General features: G+C 38.5%; 2 protein-coding genes across 2 annotated transcripts in view; one reads left to right on the top strand and one right to left on the bottom strand.

The window, feature by feature from the left end:
- Positions 1-834: 834 nt before the first annotated feature.
- Positions 835-7,586, bottom strand: gcsha (glycine cleavage system protein H (aminomethyl carrier), a). The gene is made up of 5 exons (XM_058388297.1): positions 7,408-7,586; positions 6,117-6,196; positions 5,187-5,250; positions 4,932-5,063; positions 835-1,352 (listed from the first exon to the last, which is right to left on the bottom strand). Exons 1-5 carry the CDS (start codon positions 7,556-7,558, stop codon positions 1,255-1,257), a joined length of 525 nt encoding a protein of 174 aa, XP_058244280.1. The 5' UTR covers positions 7,559-7,586; the 3' UTR covers positions 835-1,254.
- Positions 7,587-8,267: 681 nt separating this feature from the next.
- The window catches only part of otogl (otogelin-like), a 42,115-nt gene continuing 32,492 nt past the window's right edge, over positions 8,268-17,890 (top strand). The window contains exons 1-9 of the mRNA XM_058387877.1: positions 8,268-8,371; positions 11,389-11,434; positions 11,748-11,826; positions 12,333-12,425; positions 15,248-15,402; positions 15,714-15,835; positions 16,137-16,342; positions 16,672-16,796; positions 17,522-17,628. Of these exons, the coding sequence (XP_058243860.1) occupies positions 8,268-8,371; positions 11,389-11,434; positions 11,748-11,826; positions 12,333-12,425; positions 15,248-15,402; positions 15,714-15,835; positions 16,137-16,342; positions 16,672-16,796; positions 17,522-17,628 (1,037 nt within the window). The remainder of the gene's footprint in view (positions 8,372-11,388; positions 11,435-11,747; positions 11,827-12,332; positions 12,426-15,247; positions 15,403-15,713; positions 15,836-16,136; positions 16,343-16,671; positions 16,797-17,521; positions 17,629-17,890) is intronic.

Genomic DNA, 17,890 nt, shown 5'->3' on the forward strand with positions numbered 1-17,890 from the left:
AAACGTCCAACATGATGTACTCATTCCTAATCCTGTCCAACCTTGTCAAATCCCAAAGAGAACCTCAACATCTTCAGCTCTACCTCCTGTCTCTTCCTCAGTGACACTGCCTCTAAACCATACAGCATGGCCGGTCTCACCACTGTCTTGTACACCTTCCCCTTGATTCTTGCTGATATTTTTCACATAAGACCAGATCTGAGCTTTTATTTTATTTTATTTTATTTTTGTGTTTGTGGCATCTCTCAACATTATAAATGCTTGTTTAATATGATCTTGCCAAGCTTCACTGGCAAAACTCACAACCTAAATCATTAATAAGCCTCTTGTCTCTCAGTGTGACAGTAGGCACTTAACCAGAGGACAGTAAAGCTCATAATTTATTAAACCAGACGTGATGTGCTCACTACTCCTACACGTTATAGTAGGCTAGCATTTTAAACTAGATAGCGAGGGTGAAAATACTGTGCTGATAGAAATGTGTAGACCAACACGGTCATTCCTGCACATTGTTTTTTGTGCTACCATGGTTCACGAGTTGTTTGCCTTGCTAGAGAACGACCATTTTGTGATCTGACACACCCACATACTTCCGATGAGACAGAAAATCCCATTTTTATTGTGCAGTTATAATTAAACTGTAATGTGTGATATATATTTATTGAATAGATCATTAGTAAATGCTTACTTAATGACAGATCTAAGATGGGCCTGCTAATGATGGAGAAATGGAGTACAAAACAACCAATTTCTTCTGATTGAAATCAATGAACCAAATTAAGAACACGGTTATTAACACAAACAGGCTTAAATGGAAAAATTCAGAACACAAAATTCAGAAAATCAGTAGTTTTAATTAGTGTTAGTTATCAATCTTCACCTAGCAGCTGCTGACTTTAAACAAAAAACAAAGAAAGGATCAGATCGTCAAAAACCTAATAAAAATCTAATACTGAGGCAGCATGCAGGTTCTGTGTCATACACCTCCATCATACACAGACTGAACCATCATCACAATATTAGCCTTAAACTGGAATGCAGGAAGAGCACACTGAGTACCGCTGGATCGAACCCATGGTTATTTTGAAGGCTTTTTCGCCTGGAATATATCTATACATCTAAACTAAAGCTGCAGGCTTTAATCAGACAAATCAGTAAATAAGAATTATGCAGTCGAACCGTATTGTCTTTCATTTTCACCCACAGGAGAGCATGAACTTGTCAAATCCATGCACATGAGGTTCTGGATTATTACTATTCCTCTATAGACTTGATGTATCTCTCGTACGCTGCTTCATCCATTAGAGCATCCAGTTCTTCTGGTACTGATACGGTCATTTTTATCAGCCAGCCTGGAAAAGCAGTGCAAAAACACACACACAATGCGGGTTAATGATGCAAAGTGACAATTCCTGTGCACAGGTATGGTTAATCATTTTTTCTTCTTTAGGGTCATTTTAGAATTTCCCTGCTGGGGCTTGAACTCAAAACCTTCTGATCAGGAGCTTAGAGGATTCACCACTCCCCCCCTGTGGAAGAATATCATCCACAGCAACCATGTTGGCTTTAGGGCTGCAACAATTAGTCGACATAATCGATTGCGTCGACAATAAAAATTCGTCGATGAGGAATTTTAGTGTCGACGCGTCGTATTATAAAACCCTGCTGTATGATAAGATAACATGGTGGGGCAAATTTTATTTCTACCGCCAATATACCATAGGAAGCGCACTAAAGGAGGTTTTGCACCGTGCCGAAGAAGAAGAACGCATGAAATATGGCGGAATGGACAGACAAAGAAGGCAAAAAAGTGAGACCAAAAGTTTCTAAAGTATGGGAACATTTCACGGAAAACAAAACGGCGAAACAAGTTACATGCAAACTCTGTGAAGTTAAGCTGTCATATCATGGCAGCACTACAGCGATGCATGAACATCTCAAGCGCAAGCACCTGGGAGCTGTGGTGTCATGTACCTCAGATGGGTAAGTTCGCGAGTTTACTTTATTACTTATAGCGCTTTTTTATAGCGCAAGTTAGTTTATAAAAAAGAAAATATATTTGTCATAGGCGTAGCTGACTTTGACATGTCCCGTTATTGCTCGTCTTAATACTCGCGTTTATTTTGAATAGTAAAACGACTCCACTTACTATCAATTAGTTCATCTGTGGTTTGGAGCATGTCATGAGGAAGCCATTACACCAGCCAAGAGAACTTCAAAAGGGACAGTTCATAAAATGAAACAGTTATTTGTCATCAGTGAATTATAGGCGTAGCCTACATTGACATGTCCAGTGTTTTCTTGTGTTAATACTTGTGTTCATATTTAATAGTAAAACGGCTCCACTTAATATCATTTAGTTTGTCTGATTTGGAGCATATCAACAGTAATTCATGTGTAAGATATTAAATCTGTAAAAAAAAACAGTAATATGATTTGGGTAATAAAACTCCACGTGATGTCAACTAGTTAATTTGTGATTTGGAGCATATTAATAATTCAGTTGTAAGATATAGAAAGTTAGTAATAATTAGTATTTGGTGTTACACTGTAATAAAACACCTGTCTTTTGTTCTCTATATTTTAGTACTGTTAAGCAAAGGCGTGTGGATGAGTTTGTCATGAGGAGAGGCTCATGCACCCCTCAAATGGCTGAAGTCTTGACAGAGAGCATCCTTAACATGATAGTCAAGGACATGAGGCCAATATCCATGGTTGAGGATGAGGGCTTCAAGCTGATGATCAAGACATTCCATTCAGGCTACATTTTACCATCCAGAACTCATTTTACTAAGCTCATGGAGGGGAAGCATGAAATTGCTGTTGCCAAGATTATAGATGTTCTTAAATTAACTAAGAGCAAGATTGCCCTGACAGCTGATGCCTGGACCAATGTTGCCACAGAGGCATATCTTGGCATCACTTGTCACTTTATAAGTGATGATTGGGAGCTCACTAGCTTCTGCCTCACAACCATGCCTCTTGAAGAACGACACACTGGACCCAATATTGCTGAATGGATTGAGCAGGCCATGGCAAGGTTTGAGATCCCTGCAAGCAAGACTGTGGCGGTAGTCCATGACAATGGCTCAAATGTTGTGCTGGCTGCAAACATTTTGCAAGAAAAACATGGGTGGAAGTCAGTCCGCTGTGCAGGCCATACTTTGTAATTGGTGATCAGGCATGCTCTGAAACATCCTCAGATCACTAAAACACTAAGAGCAGCGAGGTGCCTCGTAGAGCACTTCAAAAAAAAGTGAACTGGCTTCAAGCAAGCTGAAGACCAAACAGAAACAGATGGGGACCCCAGAGAATAAACTTATCCAAGATGTCTCTACTAGATGGAACAGCACCTTTTATATGGTGACTCGTCTGCTAGAACAGAGATGGCCACTAACTGCGACACTGTCAGACCTGACAGTAACACAGAGAGTGAAACAGCACCTTGACCTGAAAACAGACCAGTGGGCCCTGCTAGAGGAACTGGCTAAAGCTCTTCAGGCCTTTGAAAGCGCCACTGTCTATTTGAGTGGTGACAGCTATGTGACAGTCTCTGCCCTGCGGGCTTTTGAAGTCCACTCACACCATCTATGATACAGGTTCTGTGCAGGCCTTCCAGGCAGCTGCTTCAGAGGAGACCACTGCATGCTGGTCTAGAGAGGTCACTGTCACGGATGATAACCCAAACATACCGATTATTGCAGCTGCACTAGACCCACGTTTTCGGAAACTGAAATTTCTGACAACAGGGGAGAGGTTCAGTGTTCAAAATAAAGTACAATCTCTAGCCTTACAGTCAATGCAAGGGACTGTGAAGAACCAATGTGCCAGTGAGAATGAGGAAGCCAATACATCAGCTAAGAGAATTTCAGATGGGTCTGTTTCAGCTCTTGATTCACTGGGTGTGACTCCTCAACAGACAGTGACAGTGAGACCAATAAACAGGATGCTCACAACCAAGCTATCACAAACGAGGTAAGATTTTTTAAATATAAATTAGAACAGTTCTTATTAAGATTTTAAATCAATTGTAACTTGCCAAATGTAGTCACAAGGCTAATGTTTTATCTGTTGTCCTATGGTAGGTACTGATGTACTTTGGAGAGCAGCCTCACTCCAAGACAGAGAATCCCCTATCTTGGTGGAAGTCAAATGAAGCAAAGTATCCAACACTTGCATCGCTAGCCAAGTCATTCTTGTACATTCCCGCTACTTCTACTCCATCTGAGCGTCTCTTCTCAGCAGCTGGGAACATTACCTCAAAGAAGAGAGCCAGCCTCACACCCGAGCATGTTGATATGCTTACGTTCCTACACTGCAATTCAAAGTGGTTATAAAATATTATTCAGTTATTTGGGTTGGAAAATGTTTTTGTTTACATTTGAAGCTGTATTTGAAAATTAGAACTTCAAGACAACGCAGCAAGATTTCAAAAAGGATGCACTTTTTTACTTTTATGGACAGGACTGTCACTTTAAGCAAAGCAATTCTTCTAGTTTGTGTTAACCTTATAACATCCATGCAAGTCAGGATAACTGCTGCTGTTTAGACTGCAAATTGTCTTTTTGTTTAAAGACAACTTGCACTGTAATTTTGTATTATTTAATTATTTTTATGATCACAATTTGTTAAAATACATTTATGCTACAAATACACGTGTCATGGGTCAATATTTCAATTTCTTTTGAGAACTTATTTTGTCAATGACTGACAACAGGATGACATACTGATGTGTAGCCTTGAGCAGATGAGGTAAAACTGAAGCCTGAAATAGATGCTGCCAAAATAATCGTGACTAATCGAAAAAATAATCGATAGATTAGTCGACAACCAAAATAATCATTAGTTGCAGCCCTAGTTGGCTTATGCCTCGTTTTCATGCAGCTGTGTGCTGACAACTTAAAAAAAAGATCATGAATGAAGAATCTCACCATCTTTGTAGCATGACTTATTGACCAGTCCAGGATTGTCAGAAAGAGCATGGTTAACTTCAGTCACCTCTCCGGTTAAAGGTGAGTACAGCTCGCTCGCTGCCTTCACACTCTCCAGAGCACCGAACTCATCTGCACACAAAGCAGGAATGTGGAACACTTGAGTACAAATGACTTTTTAAAGTCAGTACCTTTCATTCATACCATTTAGAAAATACCACAGAATGTTTGTGTGCTAAATATACAGATTGGTACCTGATTGGGAGAGTTTTGTGCCAACATCAGGAAGACCACAATACACCACATCACCCAAAGCCTCCTGGAGAGATGAAGCAGAAGTCATTAAACTGAGCTAAAACCAGACACTGAGTATTTATCTGTGTGGATCAATAGCTGCTTTACGTCTTTATCTACACCATATAACATCCAGGTGGACGTGTAAATGCACATAAATATATTGTTAAAGGTTTTTGACCACTATAGAGCACCACAGGATAAAGGTGGGCTGAGAATTAGAAGTTTTTTGGGACATGTATTATAAATCAATCAATCAATAAATTAGATAGATAGATAGATAGATAGATAGATAGATAGATAGATAGATAGATAGATAGATAGATAGATAGATAGATAGATAGACAGATCAGAAGGAAGATGACAAGCATGTTTAGTTCACGTTGAATTCTGAAGAAGAAGAAGAAGAAGAAGAGATCTGGAGATGGCAAACATGACATTCTCTACCCACTAAGAAACACAGAGCACTTTTCTGAACAAAAAAATCAGAAATATGTGGTAGCTTAGTGGTGAAGGTGCTAGACTATTGCTTGGAAGGTTGGGAGTTCAAATCCCAGGTACACCAAGCTGCCACTGCTGGGCCCCTGAGCAAGGCCCTTAACCCTTAATTGCTCAGTTGTACAAAATGAGTCACTCTGCATAAAGGCGTCTTGCAAATGCAAATGTTATATGAGATACACTTCTTGTACAGTGTTTTGATAGAAAAATATGTGAAAGCGAATTTTAACCTTCACATTAAAATAGGTTTCTTCAGTCTAACCTAATAAAAAAAAAACAGACTTGGGTTTCGTAATTGCATATAAATCAAACCGGTGATGTCACTGTATGTAAATTATTGTGGCTTATTCTAAAGTTACACTGAATCTCTTTGAACACTGATACTTTACTCACCTGAGCAAAGTTACTGATGCCCACAGTGCCTACGCCATTTTCCACTCGCACCCACTCATGTTTGTCTGTGTACTTCAGTGCTGTGATTGAGGCACAAAAGAAGGAAAAGGTGTTACTATAAAGATTAATCAGCATAGCACTTCATTTAAAGTTTTTCTAATATAAAGGCTGGGAAAATGTATGAACAGTGTTACCAGACCTCAGAACTTTGCATATTCTTAGAATGTGCAAGATACACAGGATTGTTTTTAAGTGATACATACACTAAGTGGCCAAAGGTATGTGGACACCTGACCATATGTGGGCCAAAATTTGAAGCACACATTTGTCTAGAATGTCTTTGCATGCTGATGCATTAAGATTTTCTGTCACTGGGACCAGGGGTTCCAAATTGTTCCAAACTGCATTGTGCGCAAATCAAGCTCTATTAAGATATGGTTTGCCAAGTTTGTAGTGGAAAAAATCGAGTGTCCCGCACGAAGTCCTGATTCTGACCCAACCCCACCGACATCTTTGGGATGAACCGACTGAACTCACTTATGCTCTTGTAGCTGAATGACCACAAATCCCCATATCCATCCATCCATCTTCTATACGTCCTTAATTCCTAATCCCGTTTGACTTCTATTGACTACTGAATAAAATGCTTTTCTATCTCCTTGTTTTGGTCGTATAATCCGCTAATGCTGCGCCCTGCATTCCTCATAGCACATTCCTAACATTATCATTTACAGTGGTTATTAAACTCACAGAAGAACATGACGCTGCTGACCAGAACTAAACCACAACAACTATTTTAGGTTAAGCAGAAATACACTACTCAGAATTATTATTATAGCTAGTGTGCAGACTTTCCTCACAGCTGCTCTCTCTTACAATTTATAATGACAACATGAAACATAGTACCTATAAAATTAAATGGAAAAGACAAACTCAAAACTATCTTTCTAGATACATAGATAGATAGATAGACAGACACACACAAAGAGAGAGAGAGAGAGAGAGAGAGAGAGAGACAGACAGACAGACAGACAGTTAGACAAGCAGAGTCTGAGATAGCCTGAGAGATAGACAGACAGACGACTTGCGATCTCTTCATGACCTAAATATTTCTACACTCACGTTCACGTTAATAACACGTTAACCATCACTGATCTATGTGATGAACCCGAGTACAGCTCGAACCGAGTCACCTAGCCGTGTGCATGCTTTAACTTCACTAGCTGTGTTAGTGTGTGAAAAGTTTCTGTGCATGTCGCCACTAATCAACCCAGACAAGACTAGCGAATACCTGAAGAAAAGCGAGGAGTCAGTGACAGATCTCTTTTAAAACACGTTCTCGCCAGCAGTCGAGCAGGAGAGAAAACATTTGTATGCAAAACTCTGGGCAGTGCATAAGTTAAATTTGAAGAAACTCGTCCCAACATAAAGCACGCCGCCATGTTCCCCAGTGACGTCTAAATCAGTGGCCCGTTCGCGGCGCGCATTGAAAACGTCACTGTCGATGCTCTAGTTTGAGCAGATGGTTTGAACACAAAACAATTCTGAAAAGATGTCACAAGATTTATTATAAACCATATTAATTGAGATTTTAGTCTTTGTCTAGTTTAAGTATTGTTTAGATTTGTTAGATATGACAACAGCAAGAAAATGCAACCTTTTATTCAATAATTCATTGATTTAATTATTATTAATATGACAAAACAGTTTATTAATAAATAAAAAAGTATAATTATTCTAGGAAAACCAAAACAAAATATAGATGCTTTCAAACTTTTAAAAATGTTTTTGTTTTATTATTATTATTATTGATTGATTGATTGATTGATTGATTGATTGATTGATTTTTGTGTACAATTATGTCTGTCCCCTGACTCCCTTACTATTTCAGTGCTACATTAAAATGTTAATGGTGAATTTCTATAGTGTTTTTTGTTAAATTCACAATAGAGACCTGACCCAGAAGAGAGTGATTGATGATATTATGATGGACTCTGTAACTGCGCTGAAGTAGAGACTCCACCCATGAGAGGTTGATTGATGTTATTATGATGGATGCTGTACCTGTGACTCCACCCCTAAGCAGGTGATCAAATTTATTATGGACACTATAACAGACGCTGTACCTACGCTCAGTTAGAGACTAGGGTGATGGAGGGTAGAGAGACTCCACCCACTGAGACTCACTCAGGTAGAGACTCCACCCACGAGAGGGTGATCAGGGTTATTATGATGGACGCTGTACCTGCGCTCAGGTAGAGGCTCCACCCACGAGAGGGTGATCGGGGTTATTATGATGGACGCTGTACCTGCGCTCAGGTAGAGGCTCCACCCATAAGAGGGTGATTGAGGGTATTATAATGGATACAGTATCCTCACTCAGGTAAAGACTCCACCCATGAGAGGGTGACTGAGGGTATTATGATGGACGCTGTACTGGCTCTCAGGCAGAGACTCCACCCATGAGAGGGTGATGGAGGGTATTATAATGGATACAGTATCCTCACTCAGGTAAAGACTCCACCCATGAGAGGGTGACTGAGGGTATTATGATGGACGCTGTACTGGCTCTCAGGCAGAGACTCCACCCATGAGAGGGTGATGGAGGGTATTATAATGGATACATTATCCGCACTCAGGTAGAGACTCCACCCACAAGAGGTGATCAGGGTTATTATGATGGACGTTGTACCGGTGCTCAGGCAGATATTCCACCCATGAGAAAGTGATGGAGGATATTATAATGGATACAGTATCCTCACTCAGGTAGAGACTCCACCCACGAGAGGGTAATCGAGGATATTATAATGAGAGGGTGATTGATGTTATTATGATGGATGCTGTAACTGCGCTCAGGTAGAGACTCCACCCATAAGAGGGTGATTGAGGGTATTATAATGGTTACAGTATCCTCACTCAGGTAGAGACTCCACCCACGAGAGGGTAATCGAGGATATTATAATGAGAGGGTGATTGATGTTATTATGATGGATGCTGTAACTGCGCTCAGGTAGAGACTCCACCCATAAGAGGGTGATTGAGGGTATTATAATGGTTACAGTATCCTCACTCAGGTAGGGACTCCACCCATAAGAGGGTGATTGATGTTATTATGATGGACGCTGTACCGGTGCTCAGGCAGATATTCCACCCATGAGAAAGTGATGGGGGATATTATAATGGATACAGTATCCTCACTCAGGTAGAGACTCCACCCACGAGAGGGTAATCGAGGATATTATAATGAGAGGGTGATTGATGTTATTATGATGGACGCTGTACCTGCGCTCAGGTAGAGACTCCACCCATGGGTGATGGAGGGTATTATAATGGTTACAGTATCCTCACTCAGGTAGAGACTCCACCCACGAGAGGGTAATCGAGGATATTATAATGAGTGGGTGATTGATGTTATTATGATGGACGCTGTACCTGCGCTCAGGTAGAGACTCCACCCATGGGTGATGGAGGGTATTATAATGGTTACAGTATCCTCACTCAGGTAGAGACTCCACCCATGAGAGGGTGATCGGGGTTATTATGATGGACGCTGTACCTGCGCTCAGGTAGAGAGAGAGAGAGAGAGAGAGAGAGAGAGAGAGACTGCACTCTAGCTGAAGATGGGAATTGGCCACGGGCCGCTCAGGATAAAAACTCATCCCAGCGCGTGACCCGGTTTTTTTTTAGTAGCCTGCTTCCATAGAGCTGACGGCAGCTTTAGTACAAAAAGCAAAAAAGAAAAGAAAAATGGCTTCATAATTTTAAACTGTTTCCATACGGACGCTGCCCTGAGATGAACGAACAGCGGAAAGTGAAGCTGTTTTCTCTCTGGACGCTTTTCTTCCTCAGACTGGTCGTATTTCCAGGTAGGAAACTGATGCTAAATTTCTGACGCATTATATAACGGACCGTTAATTAGCATAGTAGCATCGAAACAATTCATTTTCTTTGGAGCTCATTTATCGCATAACGTGGTTCAAATGAAATATATTAAACTTTTCTAAATGTATTGTGACTTTAAATTTGATACTAACACTGTTTATGGTATTACTCGAAATTCTACCTTTGTGTTTTTCTTTATTTATTCGTCAGTTTTTATTAAAACACCTCACTCAGGCTAACACTTTCCTGTTTAATAGGATTCCTTTGCCAGGTATCAAAAACAGAAAATAACTTGAATAGGTACGTATTTTGAATAAAATGTCTTATTTATTTATTTATTTATTTATTTTATTATCTTTATGGACAAAATTGTGTTTAAAGAATCAGAAAATGGAGTGATTTTACTTTTTGCAGCCTAAAACTATACTGTTTTATGTGCGGCTCGGAGGAAAGAAAGTTCTAGAAAATTACCTCAGTGATTGATTTAAGACGTTTCCTTACATTACAGCTTATTTTCTCTTATTCTGAGCAAAGTTTTCAGCTAGTAATTGAGAATATGTTACCTCTCATGGGACTGTAGTTTTTGTGTGTGTGTGTGTGTGTGTGAGCGAGAGAGAGAGAGAGAGAGAGTATTTGTCATAAATATTAACTGAATGTTAATGTTAACAGATAGACAGACAGAGAGATAGAGTGAGAGCGAGAAAGAGACAGAGAGAGAGACAAAAAGAGACAGAGAGAGACACAGCCAGAGAGAGAGAGAGAGAGACAGAGAGAGAGAGAGAGAGACTGAGAGAGAAAGACAGAGAGAGTGAGACACAGAGAGAGCGAGAGAGAGAACATTTGTATATTTGTCTTAAATATTAACTGAATGTTAATGTTAAGAGATAGACAGACAGTCAGAGAGACCGTGAGAGCGAGAAAAAGACAGAGAGAGAGACTGAGAGAGAAAGACACAGAGAGAGCGAGACACAGAGAGAGACAGACAGAGAGACAGAGAGAGAGAGAGAGAGAGAGAGAGAGAATATTTGTGTGTTTGTCATATATATTAACTAAATGTTAATGTTAAGAGATATACAGACAGGCAGAGAGACAGAGTGAGAGCGAGAGAGAGAGAGAGAGACAGCGATGAAGAGAGACACTAAGCTTGTTTTGACAGTCAGTTAAATTGGCCCCATTATAAAGTTTATCACGGTTAGATTAGCCTTCATTTCAAAGTTTGCAGATTAATCCTGTAATGTCAGTGATAATGCGAGGCTTTGAATTGCGACTTTCTTCCCCATCACCATGCTCCTTCATTAATGTTTCTGTGTGGCATCTTAAGTAGATCTAATGGTGCGCTCCCACCGTCACTGTGCTTTTAATACTGCTCTCTTTGTGCTACTCCTAAAAGGAGAGTTAATGCACTGCGCCAGAAACGAGATCTCTTCCGTGAGGAGGTGAGTACACCTAAGAGAAAATGTCTAGGGAAAGAGTGTAGCAACCACACACACACACACACACACACACACACACAAAGTCCTAAGCTATTCTGCATGTTGACAAAGCTGTCTTTGTAAACTTAGCACAAATGCAACAGCACTAAGAGCCCAACTCCCAAACGTCTGTAGCTGTCACACCATTTTAAAGGAAACACGGACTCAGTCTTACTAATCTGACTCCACACTCAGAAATCGAACATGACCTTATGACATCTGTTCGGCTTGAAACAAAAAGAACGTTCACGTATCTATAAGCCATTTCTATTTGCAGGCCGTCAGTGCAGTGCTGTCTGATTCAACTCTCCATCGAAGTGTCCTGCGTAACTATACAGCTCGAGATGCATCCTCAGGTAACGCACCTACATGAATCCTCTCGACGGAGTTTCACTCACTTATTGTTGAGTGTGAAATTTTACCCTTGGAAAAACTTTAACACAAGCCCACAAGCTACACTCAAATGGTGGTAGGTAGGAATCCTGAGCCGTAAACAAGTGACGCTTCTCTGACGTGTCCTTTTAATAGTCGTAGGAGATGAGTGTCTCTATAGAGACGAAATCTCTTACAGGATGTAAGGAAATCTTTATCATTATGTCATTATTTCAGAAAACTAATCCCGTCTGAATAGGGGTTATGATTATCACTCTAGCAAACACAATTGAAAACGAAAATTTAAAGTAGTTTGAGAATCACACACTGCTGCTAAGGATGGCTCCACATGGATAGTCATAGGATTAGCATGGGATGTCTTTCTAAAACAGTTTATACCTGAGTCTCATTCATAGATTTATAGCTGATTTATAAATACCAACATATTACGCTAGTAATGTCAGGTGTATATATGTATATGTGTTTGTAGAGTATTGTGGGTGTCTTAATGGTGGCTGGTGTCAGGACGGGGGCCAGTGTGACTGTGCACAGTTCCAGGCTCTGGGAGACCGCTGCCAGATCAGTGAGTAACACACACACACACACACACACCACATTAAGCCTCTGAACAAAACATTGCTCTTGTAGGTTTTGCTGTAAAAAACTCTGAATACATAATTTATCATAATATTATTTAAGAATAATCCATCATTTTTGTTAGCTTTAGCCTTCATTGTGTAAAATGTGTAACATTTGCATTGTGCCAAGTGAAAAGTTTGTTGAAGGTAGGGTTATGGTGTGGGGTTGACACACAAACACACACACACACACACACACACACCAAACAAGATAAAGCTGTATCAAAAGAACAATATGCGTATATCCCAGACACGTTTGCTGATTTTCCTGACTAAGTTTTAGAACTTTTTAAAGGTGAGAAAGAAAACTGAAATATTATTTACAATTATGTTTAATTATACCTTCCAATGGTATCCATGGTATTGATGTAACCTTTAAAGTACCTGCACTGTCATTAGAAATAAAACATTGATTGCCCATGATGCATCACTTTAAAGTCTTAAGCTTAAAAATATCCAATATTTGCCAAGTTATTCTTCTATTCTATTATTTTTTCTTTCGTTTTATGAACCCCATCCTCCCCATCAATTATCATAAAACGTGTCAAAAGAAAATATCACGATATCATTCACCATGTTATTCCATGGATTTTCATTGCCGTTGCACTATATAGCATTAAATTCTGAGAAGTCTGAAAAGTCTTACAAGCAGTACAAAACACTGTGTAAATGTTTTAAAACCTCTATAAGTTTTATGACTCCATATTAAAGCACAGAGTTACAAGTTTTCAGCCCTTGTTCGTCGCTTTAGGTATTTTAGCCAAATGCGGAACCTTAGACAGATGTCCTTATGCTGCCCTCCAAATGGGACAGACTTTATCTCAGGAACACAAATGCAGCAAAAATACAAAAAGACTTTCTGGACAACTTCCTTCTCAGTAGAACCTAGGTATTGTGATAAAGTTCTGAAGCGTGCAAAAAAAAATGTGCCAAAAAAGCTTGAATATTGTGTATTATGTCATTTAATCAGTTAATGGTGCACATAAATTACTGAGAAATATATTCATCTGCATAATATATTTTTAAAAGTAAATATTTTACATTTCAAAAGTTTTCTTTTCCTTAGTACACATTGATACATATACAATAATAGTCTTGTCAAAAAATTAAAAATTTGTGCTTAATCAAAAGCAAAGAAATATACAGTACCTTAACAGGCTCATTATACTTATATATTTTATCTACAAAAAAAACAAGAATATATGAACAAGATTATAAGAAAAGGCTTGAAATCTCAAGATTCAGGGATAATAAATTAGAAGTTAGTTACCTGGTTAGTTCATTAGAATGTTTAGTTACCTGGCAAGGTGATGTGATAAAAAACCGCAGATCAGCAATTTAGAAAGAAATTGTGACTGTAGTTGAGGTGAAACAGTGATTTATTATGGGTGGAGATCTAGTGAACCTATAGATGATAACATCGTAAAAGACACTACTTTGAGTTAGCCGGTGTACATAAAACAGGAGTCTCAGTGTTTAAGACATAAAGTGCAATGTTTTATAGGGTGAATTTTGAGCTTTTTCTGTAGGCAGAGCTTTGCTAGAAAATTTTTTATTAGGTAAATTTAATCAGTAAATAAAAGCCGAAGTTGTTTTTTTGCTGAAATAAACTTTTTGAACGGTTCACTAATACAGTATCACGATTCCCGATGAATGAAATCGAATGCACTCACCTTACCGCACACCGTATCTTAAAACGAATCGGAATTGTAAAACGGTAAGGTCAGTATAAACGACTCAATCGAATGTAATACACAGTGCACTTTTATCTGTGGCCAGCAAGTATGCTTCATTTCTTCTGTGAATTTGCTGGCATTGGGTTACAAATGTGCTTGGAGCAAAGTGCTGCTGACAAAGACCCTCTGTACATATGTTAAATTAACCAGGTATAGACCTACCATAAAGCACCCAGGTGTGTCCAGGGCAATAACAGGTCAGGACCATGATGCAGGAAGTGTTTTTTTTGTTTTTTTCTCCTTGGGGTATCACTAATCGTAATCTTAAATACAGCAAGAAACAGTGCAGATTTAAGACAGATAAGATGTTTTCTTAGCTGCATAGACCTGGTTTTCTCAAAAGGGATGTGTGTGTGCTCCTAGGGGTATTTTGTGGTATTGCAAAGTGTATTAACAAAAGAGAAACTTCTAAGGGGATAAAAAAAAACTTGTGAGATACTAATTTAACAAATATAACTTGAATTATTACTATGATAGCTGTAAGTAGAGTGTGCACAGGATATACATATGCTTTGCAATGTATAGATAATCACTGCAGATAATGCTCTTTATAGTATAATATTTATAGCAAATATTGCCTGTTCTTTCTACTATTTCTAGTCAAGTAAAGAGGTACCAAGCTTTAAAAAGAAAAATCACTGAAAGGAGTTGCCAAATAGTACAAATTATGATAATAATGATAATGATCTAGACATATACAGTATCTATAAAAACATTATTATTAAGATCATATCATAAAATTTTCTATAGCAGTCGATAAGGAATATTTTATGTGTGATTTTTGTTACATTTTTTGTATATAAATTTTGAAATGTTTTTATCTCTGTGTGTGTGCATTTAGTGGATATTTTTTGGATTTGCTCAGGAGAACATTGCCTCAGTCTCTTCCTTTTGTGTTTTAGTTAACTCTATGTCAGGGCAAGAGCTTTTCAATAGAGAGTAGGATATGCAGTAAATGATATTAAACTGATGTTCAGCACAATGTTTGACATGAGTTTTTTAATTAACCAAAACATGTCTATCGATTTCAGTTCCCAACCTCGGGCAGGACCGGGATGGGATTTGTCGCTCATGGGGTCAGCACCATTTTGAGACATTCGATGGGATGTACTACTACTTCCCTGGAACATGTTCATATATCTTGGCCAAAGACTGTCACTCACCAGAGCCCCGGTATACTGTGTGGGTGAGTTACAGATGCTTTTTTAGCACCCTGTTAGGTGAAGCTGAGCTAAAGACCACGGTGTCAAAACACACTTAACCTACAGAGTTTTTTTTACTGTGACATTTTACCTTCAGTCAGAGTACATCAGCAAGACTAATGAAGCCCTTCACATACATTTTGTTTAAACATGACAAAATAGCTTGAAATAGAAATAGAAATGAGGGCATTCTGAATGCTTTGGGGTTTTTTTTACTGACTCCTTCTTTATCTGTCCTCAGATTGCCTCCCAGTTCTTCTACCTGACTTTCTCTCTGTCTTTCTTTGAATGGCAGGTTCACAACAGTCGTTCCTGTCATGGCTCAGTGTACTCTTGTACTCGTTCTCTCAGTCTTTTCATTCCTAACGAGGAGGAGATCCACATTATAGGTTACCGGGTGCTGAAGGGGGAACAGAGGTTAGTCTAATAAGACATATATATATAAATAAAACAGTAAAGTAAAGGGAAGAAAAGTCAAACAAATATGCACATTAATATTAATATTTTTTTTCTTTCTAAGATTATAATACTTTCTTTTAACACAATGGAAGTCATTGTGTGTGTCATTGTGTTGTTGAGACTGTTTTCTTTTTTCAAAGCACTATATTTAGCAGCAATTAGATGCTCATCCTGATTGACTCCAGCCATTTTCTTGCCTTTCAAATGAAAATGAAGTCTCTCTGGTATTTTTAATTTTGTTCTTATTCTGTCGCTATAGACTGACTTTGCCCCAGACGGTTCACAATGTCTTTATCGAGCGACTGGCTGACTACATCCTGGTGAAGAGCACGTTTGGCTTCTCTCTGGCCTGGGATGGAAGCTCCGGCGTCTACCTCAAAATGACAGAGGAGCACAAAGGACGGCCTTGTGGCCTGTGCGGAAACTACAATGATGACGGATCAGATGATCTCAGCAGCAGTCACGGTGAGACAAACAGGCCGAGACATACTTATCATATCTATCAGCAACCAGTTCAGATGAATTACATCAGTTCTGCATGTAGCTGCGGTAGACTTTGAGTTTGTTGTGACAGGAGTAATGCACATGAAAGGACGAGCTCAAATGTTCCAGTTTTTGGTCACGTTTCATCGGTTTCCGAGTATATTATCTGCGATCTGTATTTTGTAGGAATTAATATACAATTATTACATCATTTTTGGTCTCCTGCACTCTAGATAGAGAGTGAATATCTGTATCAAAACAGATATAGGTTTTAGGTTTTTAGGTTTAATTTTTGTTTTTTGTACGTTTAGGTATAAAAACAGATGACATTGCTGAGTTTGGGAACAGCTGGATCGTGGACCTTCCTCATGAGCCACCTTGTCCAGCTATAGATGATGACTTTCCTGGACCATGCTCATCTGAGTCTGAAATGGATGTAAGTGTGTAAGATAGCAATGTGAGGGTCAAGCATGCATTTTCTTTTTCTTTTCCATTAACTCATGGTTAGTAAATGGTAAAAAAATGCAGAAAATTCTATTTATTTCAAAAGAAGCTTTTCATGCCTTTATACAATTTTTATCCGTCTTTGGGAAAGACAAGAAAATCAACAACCAGGGACCCCGAGAGTAATAAAACACAAAAAAATGTGTTGGTAATTATTAGTCATTAGAAATGTACTTACACATCTGTTTCATTTACTCACATTAATATCTGTTTAAATTTTCTTTTAGCATATAATTAATGTTCTTTCTTGAATTGGGTAGTTAACCATCAGAGGAATTGCCATGTGCTAATTAACTGCCGAGTATTTGAGGACATTAAATACAAAGTGGGGACAGAAATGGTTAGAATGTGTATGTAGGTGTGTTACTGTATTATGATTTCTACATTATTTCAATTCAAATCAAGAGTTTTATTGTCATATACTAGTACAATGAAATTCTGTATACTCTGTATACTCCTCTCAACAAGGGAGGGAAACAAGCATAACTTAACAAAATACTTAAAATATAGAATATACAGTAAAGTTTAATAAAAATGTAAGTATAGCATAAAAAAGAATGTAATGAAAGAGAAAGTAAAAGAGAACCCGTATGCTGATTAGGAAAACTAAAATTTAGTTACTGTATTTAGACAACATGTTTTCTGTCCCTTACACAGGATGCCATTGAGAAGTGCAGTGCTTTGCTTTTCTTTCCTTTCATCTCCTGCCACGAGAATATAGATCCCAATCCATTCGTTGCCAGCTGTGTCTCAGATCTATGTGTGTAAGTAACATCAACATGTGTATTCATGTGTGTATGTGTTATACGATATGCAGAATTTAATACAGAATAAGATAATATAATTGGTATAATTAAATTGGATTTGTTGGGTGTCAGTACTAGAAAATATATAAATGTGCACATTGTCCTATGTATAAAGGCTCTAAAATGCATTCAAAGGCAGCAAATAAGTTAAAATGTAGTAATTGGATGCATCTGAATATTTATGAGCCTAAAATTAAATACTATTAATAGAGCGAATATT

The sequence above is a fragment of the Hemibagrus wyckioides genome, linkage group LG04 (assembly GCF_019097595.1).
Source record: "Hemibagrus wyckioides isolate EC202008001 linkage group LG04, SWU_Hwy_1.0, whole genome shotgun sequence".
Lineage (NCBI taxonomy): Eukaryota > Metazoa > Chordata > Actinopteri > Siluriformes > Bagridae > Hemibagrus > Hemibagrus wyckioides.